The 8,490-nt window shown below is 41.0% G+C and overlaps 1 protein-coding gene across 1 annotated transcript; it reads right to left on the reverse strand.

Annotated features, from left to right (window-relative positions):
- Positions 1 to 719: 719 nt before the first annotated feature.
- On the reverse strand, positions 720 to 8,490 carry ZDHHC23 (zinc finger, DHHC-type containing 23). Its single transcript, XM_006864172.1, has 4 exons — positions 8,348 to 8,490; positions 5,179 to 5,889; positions 3,084 to 3,251; positions 720 to 987 (listed from the first exon to the last, which is right to left on the reverse strand). Exons 1-4 carry the CDS (start codon positions 8,488 to 8,490, stop codon positions 720 to 722), a joined length of 1,290 nt encoding a protein of 429 aa, XP_006864234.1.

The following is an 8,490-nucleotide window of genomic DNA, read 5'->3' on the forward strand; positions in this document are numbered from 1 at the left end:
CAATTATTATCCATCTGGTTTAACTGCCCTCTGAGTTGTTAACATCTAATACTTCAAAAAGAAGTTCCCGTAACTGTACAATGTGGTACAACATGGGGTCTTTTTTCATTGAAAGGCTGGAAACTGATTACTTAATATTGACTTCAATATTCTGACAAACATTTTTTTGTTTTAGGATTTTCCTTGTAATACTTCACTTCCCGAAGGTGCTTCAGGTGTTCTTTAGTGCTTTCCACATGCCTCATCCCTTATGTGACCCTCATGACTGCTCTGTGAGGTAGCTGAGGAAGGCATCAGCACCCCACTTTACAGATGAACCTGAGACTCAGGAAGTGACTCAACTAAGGGTCACATGGCTATTAAGACTTGAAAGATGGACTAGAAACTATCCTAATCCAAAGCTCTTGCTCCCATACTAATGGATGGGAATTGCATCTATCAAAATTTGTGCATTTGCAATCCACATCCTTTTGACTCCTGGTGACTGAGTTAATAAGGTGACTGCAAAGGAATGGCTCTTTTACTGCTTTGATATAAAAACCTTTTTAAGTCACGAAGTCAGAAACTTTAACTTCCTCCCAGTCTCTAAACCTGAGGGTGGCCCTATAAAGCCTTTAAGAGACTAAGGGTACCAATGAACATCCTGTGAGGACATGGAAGTGTAAAATGGGAGGGAGGTAGAGGATGGAGCCGTCCCTCAAAGCCATACAGAAGGCACTTCAGACAATGTCCTCAGCAGGGTGATGGACAGCATGGGCACCCAGGGTAGAGAATTGGTGCCAGTTCCGCAAGAAGCCCCGGCTGTACTGGCCTGTGTCCACGATAAGGCCACAGAGGAGCCGGCGCCCAGTCTTCTGTCGGAGGGCCTGCTGGACTTCCCTCTCAGTCACATTGTAACTGATGTTTATCAGCTGGATCAGGAAGACATAGGCCATGCCCGCTGTGATGATCACAGAGTACCACACGCAGGTGAAGGACAGTGCTGAGCTGAAAGTGGGGGAAAGGCCAGTTAGGGCTGGCATGCTGTCCCATTCAGAAAGCTGTCACCATCCATACATGTTACACAACTAGGACTAAATATGAAGGACCCTGACCCCTTCCCCAACTCACCCGCTGAACGGCCATAGTCAGCTTGACTTCTGTCAGTTCACATGTCTGATTTTTAACATAATTATTACTGCCTCTTTTTCTATTATGTTTTACTAAAATAGTAAAGTTTTGGGTTTTTTTTTACATTCTGTAGCTCCACACAATTACCACAGTGCTTGCTTGGTTAGCACTCAACATCTGTTAACGGAATAATTCCTACGCTCTACCTAACTCATAAGAAATTGAAGGCACTATGCCATGGCTATAAACCTCCTTAAGAAGTTTGGCCATACGAGGAAGACTCGGAACAGTGCTAAAATTATTCATCTCCATTATTTTCAGTTCATTGTAGATAAACACATATAAGACAACAGTCAACACTGTAGCCCATTATTTACTATGTAGGAGCACCACAATGTTTCAAAGGTCCACTTCCTAAAACCAAACAAAACAGGACAAGAGGGCTCCTGCGAGACTGACTGCCAGGAGGGACACCAACCAGCATGTGCCATCTTGAATCGTCGTTTTTACTTTAAAGAGACCTCAGATGGTTAAATGCCAGGGCCTCACTATCAAGAGGAACTCCACGGTGAACTGCCTGTGTAAAGTGAAGTGGGAACTGAAGACAGAACTGTGCTCCGCTTTTCATATGTCACCCACAGAAAATCTATAAAACCATACTTAATAACATATGTTGTTGTGGTGGTTGTTAAGTGCCACTGAGTCTGTTTTCATAGCCACCCTGTATAGGACTTCTAAGGAATGGTTGGTGGGTTTGAACCACTGATTTTGTGGTTAGTAATCCAGTGCTTATCCTACAGTGCCACACCAGGGCATACAGACAGGCTGTATTTAGGATATTTATTCTTCATTTTTCCATACTTATTCCTTAACTAAGAATTTCACAACCTAGTAAGGCTGTCAAATACAGATGAAAAAAGGAACCTTCTCCTAAAGACACCCAATCTATTCTAAGAATGCCCACAGATTTCTAGTCTAATACAGTGACAATGGGGAGATGTGTTCATGGACTAATAAAAACAAAAGCCTGCATAGGGTCGTATGTGGATGAAGCAGGGGCTGTTCCGAATATGAAGACTCAGAAGAAAAGGCAGGCACTCTGTTGACAAAGCTGCCCCAGCTAAGACAGCGAACCCTGGGCACAGAGCAGGGATGTCAGGAAGAGGGTGGAGGGATGAGAATAAAGAATACACACAAGGGAGTGTGTATGGGGTCAAAGCTGAAAAAACCCAGTGTTTGCCACTGTGTGAAATCTTAAGAATACTTAAATGTGCCCCATCTAACAGGGAAATTCTGACCTAGATACCACAGTAATCATGAGCGGGGATTAAAAATTAAAAAGCAGCAAGGAAAAATCAATAGAGGTTAAAAAGGTTAGAATTGTAAGTCGTTCTCAAAACGGTCAGAAGCATGAAATTAAGATTACATTTAAAAAAACAGCAGAAAGCATCAGTAAAGAGTTCCCTCATATTTAAAACAAAATTAAGAGATCACCTACATACCCTGGCATCACTAGTTTATTGCTTCGGTTGCATTGCTGCTAACCCAGCGCATGCAAATGGCATCTATCTCTGCAAGTCCCTGATTAAGTCTGGCCCTACTTTAAGAGTACAGATGTCTTACTTTCTAAGGAGGAAGGATCCTTGTGCCATAACCCTAGAGAAACACACATGTCCATGGCACAATTCCATTGGCAATTTCAGGGGATACACTGCATATTTGCCATTTTGGGTTGAAAACGCCTAACCTATGAGCACATAATGTTGTTAAGTGCCATCGAGTCGGTTCCAACCCCTAGCGACCCTGTATAGGGTTTCTGAGGAGTGGCTGGTAAGCCTGAACTGCCGACCTTGCAGTTTAAACCAACTTTGCAGTCCAGCACATTAGCCCACAGCGCCACATCAGAACTCCACCTAATATTCTCTACTAATGACAACATCCACTGGCTTCTCTACTGTGGGTCCACATCTCACCTGTAATTTGTGTAAACTCCAGGACAATAGAAGAGAGATGTGAAGACACTTCTATCTCTACAAATGGTGTCCAAGGTGAGTGTTATCCCGTACACTGACGTGAGCAAGAAGATCAAAAGGGCAAGTATAAATGCTTGATGATTTGATTCTCCAACGCAGCTATTTATCCTCAAAACAACATAAAAGGAAAAAAGAAAGCAATTTTTAAAATTCACTATGTAACTCATATAATAAAGAAGAAAGCGTTTAAAATAGGGATAGCGTGAATTTCAGTTCTAAGAAATTAAGTTCTCTTATGTGGGACAATGTGCTGGATAGCAAGGTCAGCGGTTCAAATTTACCAACTGCTCCTCAGAAACTCTAAAAGGGTTACAAGTAGGAACCTACTCGACAGCATTTAACAACAACAAATATTTCAATTCAAACTTAACTTGTCTGCTTATATTCTCTCAGAATCATACCATTAGTTTAGTGGGAACACTCAATAAAAAGCAGAACCTGGCTAACAGATTTCTTGAGATAATAAGTGAAGTCTGTTTCTATCTGTGAAGATTGACTTAACTTTGTAATGACCACAATAGGTAAAAGGTTACGGTAAATATCAGTTATGAAAACTTATAAATGTTAAGTCAGAAATATTACAGCATGGAAAACTGTATTACAAATATACTTTTAAAAAAAAATCCAACGAACTTAGGAACCTGGTGTGCATTAGAGAAGAAGGCAATAGCATGCAGATTACTTGCCAGGTAAAATATGTGTTGTAACCATTTGGGGAGAAAGCCATACAGGAAGGTCTCTGTTAACTACACACCAGGATGCTCAGTGCGTAGAGAACGTTGTCTTTAAGATGGGCTTTAATCAGGACCTCTGAAAACCAGCATTTATAAATGGACCAATAACCACACAGCATACTTCGTCCCATGTGAGAATCAATGACAGACACATGAGGATAAAATCCAAAACTGACAACCATTTACTCCTAAAGACAAAGCCCAAGGCAAGGGCTGCCCCTTACTGGTCCACTCCAGCACCCTCCTGACCTTTCCTACATCCTTCAGCCTCCCTAGTGTCCCTTGCTGAGGGCAGAGGTTAGCTACATGACCAGAATCCTAGACAAGAAAAAGTCTAATTCATTTCCCACGATTGCTTTTTAAGACAGATAAACTTGCAAACATGCTGCTTGTAACGTCCATATCTGAATGAATCACATCATCTTTCCTCTAGATTTATTCAATAAAGCTGCACACTCTATCTTATGGGCTTTACACGTCTTTCTTTGTTACCAGCCAGCTAGAAGGTACAAAAATAGTTCATCTCATGACAAATAGCCAAATGGGAGTTATCCATTAGGACCTCAACTCAACGTTGAGTGGAGCATCAAAATTATTACAAATAGATGGTGAGAGCATCAAGGTAGCATCAAAAGTAGTATAAATATATGGTGAAAAGCAAAAAAAAAAGTCCTCTAGAAACAGGAAATGCTTTCTTGATCTCTGTGTTTAAAAGAAATGTTGTTGTTGTTAGGTGTCATCGTGTCAGTGCCTACTCATAGCGACTTTATGCACAGCAGAACAAAACAGTGTCCGATCCCGGGCCAACCTCACTATTGTTGCCATGTTTGAGCCCATTAGTACAGGGAAATAAGCCTATACTGATTGTGATAAATTCTAAACAATGTATTTATTTTTATATATTATATATGTGAATATATATTTCAAATGTGTTGTTGTTAAGTGCCGTGGAGTCGGTTCCGACCCATAGCGACCCTGTATAGTGTTTCCGAGGAGTGACTGATGAGGTAGATTCTGCTATATTAGAATGAAGAAGATAAATAAGGGACAAGTCAAAAAAGAATAGCTTAAAAAAAAAAAAGTTTTTTGCTATTCCCCTTCAGGAAATGACAGGGAACTAAATCTGTGAAGCTCAAAAAACTGATGACTAAGTGGGAACATCTTAACAGCCCACAAATATCTACAAGGTGTAAAACTAGGAAGGAGAGAAATTTGAGGATGACAAAAAAAGGAAGATTAAATACATCTAGAGAGTTTTATGTGAACTCAAATGTCCCAAGGCTCCAAATTTTCCAACATACCAGACACAATGATGATCCATTCTCCTCACACAGACACCACATAACCGGCAATGCCACGCCCGGGCTGGTCGCACCAGCTGGCACTTGGCACACCAATCCTCCTTCATCTTGTTGGGACTGCTAGCCACCATCTTGGAAGAGCCCTTAAGATCATCCTTCATGGTTCGATTGTTAAGACTTCCAGACGTATCTGCTCCAGAGAATGCTTTGGTGTTCTCATGCCCTTTTCTGGTCAGGTAATCAATTTGGCTGTTGCTTAGAGAACTATCATTGCTTGTTGGATTTCTGAGGTAGCCTGGATTCCTCTTGGCTCGGTACAAGGCTAAGAGTATCAGAAGTAACCCGCAGGTAAGAGTAGCCAGCTGAATGGGCCCCACATGCCCTCTGGGGACCACTTCCTGAAGGAACACATAGTACATATAGCCCAGTGAGAACAGTCCGAGGCTCAGGAAAAACAGAGTCTGTTCTTTCCTTCTGTGAGTGAGGTAGTAGTACCACAGTACCAGCACAGGAAGGGAGGTCAAAACCACCACACCAAGCAGGAAATGCCAGGAAGCCACATGGAGGAAAATGGGCAGTAGGATGAGTGGGGGAATGATGCTAATGTTAACTTTTTTGGCTCCCCTGAGCCACGGAATTCGGAGGCGATCATAAATTGTATCCATGATACGTTCACAAGTCTCTGGCTGTATAGATTTACATGTAATCCATCTAGTCAGAAAGAACACAAAGTGTTGGTACTTCATATGGGTTTGAATTAAAAACTACGAAAAACTGCATGCCCAACAGGATAAATGATAAAGGTCAAGAATTCTCTTCCTTTACAGAAAACACAAGCTTTCTGTTTTGTCATTTTTTAAGTATTACAAGAAGACACCTAAAAACTTAATGGTCAGTGTTATTTCTCCACTAAATATATATAATAAATCCATTGTTTATTCAATTCACAATTTAAAAAATGATAATAATAATTTAAAAAACCAACATCATTATCAAGTAGATTCGGACTCACAGCAAGCCTATTTCACAGCGTGGAAATGCTCCCTAAGGTTTTTAAGACTGTAAATGAAAGTGGCCAGTGGGTTTGAATTGCTGACCTTATAGTTAGCAGCCCAATGCTTACCACATTACATCTTTATGTTGTTGTTGTTGTCGTTAAGTGCCACCAAGTCAGTTCCAACTCATAACGACCCTGTATGGGTTTCCAAGGAACCACTGGTGAGTCTGAACTGCCACTGCACCACTATTGTTGTTGCTGTTGTTAACTGTCATTGAGTCAGTTTCGACTCACAGTGATCCTGTATAGGGTTTCCGAGGAGAAGCTGGTGGGTTTGAACTTGTGCTGATCCTAGAGTGCCACAGAAATCTACATATTCCATATAATTCTGTTTAGACCTAAGTGGGCATACAATTATAGGAATCTCAAAAAAATTTGTATCTAGTTATGAACTTTTCATGCTGTTTTGTCATCATAACTAGATTATCTCCATGAACCACTATGGATGACTATCATTAGGAGTACTCAGAGGAAAGAGAACACTTCTGATCTGAACCACAGAGGGGTCCTTTGTGGAGAAGATGGGCTCTGTGTTCAACCCAAAGGCTAGTTAGCATTTGCTTGGGTAGAGATGAAGAGCAGTAGATATTCCAGTGGAGAGAGATGTGTGCAGTACAAAATCTCCCTGGGCTCTGGGATTAAACCAGAGGGTCAGACACCGGGTCTGGATAAGAAGGGTGAAAACCAGACTCATATAAATCAAATGACTGAGGAAGGGAACTGAATGGTATTTGATGACTTTTTTTGCGCTAGTCTTTTTTTTATTTAGTCTAGTAAGGAAAGGAATAGTTTACAGAACAATAATTGGTTTTAGACAGGCAACTAAAAAAGGAGGGCTAGTATTGGTAGTGAGCAGGAAATAACTACATGGGAGCCAAACAGAGCAGCAGGGTTGGTAGAAACATTGGGTGTCTATTCTGAAGAAGAATATGGAGAGCAGAGGAGAGAACTTAGGAGAAAGCCCAGGTCCCAGGAGTTTGGAGGGAGGAAGAGTTTAGCAAGGTTAATGGAAGCACTGCGGTCTTGAGTCATGGTGGTTATGGAAGCAGAATCATTTCTCCATTCATTAGTGCAAAGTGCTCCATCTTCTTAATATGGATTTTAGACTAGAAATTCTAAAGTATCTGTATTTTAAAGACAGACTTTATAGGCACTTAAGGGAAGAATTACAAAAGGGTCTTTTGGAGTGTGAAAGGTGGTTACCAGACTACATTAGTCCCTGGGGAATGCTATTAATGGCTAGATTCATACACTAAGCTCTAAGTTGACAATCAGCAACTGCAGTGACTTTTTTAACTAGAAGTAATTATTAATGGAAATACCAAATTTCCAACATCCCTGTTTGTCTTGTATTACACTTTTCACATGGACCATATATAATTATTTAGAAAACAGGCTAGAGCCAAGCTATTACTGTTGGGTACAGAATTGTTCAGAGATGTTAGAAATTACCTTTCTGAGTAATAATTTCTATCACTGAGGAAATAAAAGCCAAATAAAACACGACCAATCCAGTCAAGATTGCAGCTTGCACTGCAATAAGTCAGTTCTGGGAAGGTCTAAACCTTCCTCCCCAGAAGCCAATTCCTATGACAGAAAAATGATCTTTCAAGACCCCAAGTTTCTAAATGCTGAGACCATGAAATTGTCTAAACTTTCTGGAACCAATGTGTTCATTTTACAGATTCTGCTATTTGCAGTACACAAACACACTTGCCCCCCTACCCTGTTTTCTACTTGCTTTCTCCCTTTAAATGACAAATGATAATATCCTTGGATTGGCACGGCAGCAATGGGTTCAAGCATAGCAGCAGTTGGGAGGATGATGCAGGACCCGGCAGTTATTCTGTTCTGTTGTACATAGGGGTCGCTATGAGTCGGAAACGACTCAACGGCACTTAACAACAACAACAACAAAACGAGCTGGACAGACAGCTGTGCACTACTGAGTAATTCATCTTCATAAAATCCTCACATTTGACACAGAAGACAACTTTCTATTTTAATTTTATATCCTTGGAAAAAGAAAGTCGAGCAAATTCTATCTTTCTGAATAGCTAAGTAGTTCCGAAATATGCCAGAGGGGTCAACATCAAAAAACACGGTTCTTACCTTTCACACCCTTCATCCAGATCCTGACAATCACACAAGCAAGCAGCCACGTGGTTCTTTTCCCCATTCCTATCTATGTACTCGCAGCAGCACAAAGGCTCCAATTCAGGCTCTTCGGTTTTCTTTTTCTTCGCAGGTTTCAT

Source organism: Chrysochloris asiatica, unplaced genomic scaffold (assembly GCF_000296735.1).
Source record: "Chrysochloris asiatica unplaced genomic scaffold, ChrAsi1.0 scaffold00061, whole genome shotgun sequence".
NCBI classification, from domain to species: domain Eukaryota; kingdom Metazoa; phylum Chordata; class Mammalia; order Afrosoricida; family Chrysochloridae; genus Chrysochloris; species Chrysochloris asiatica.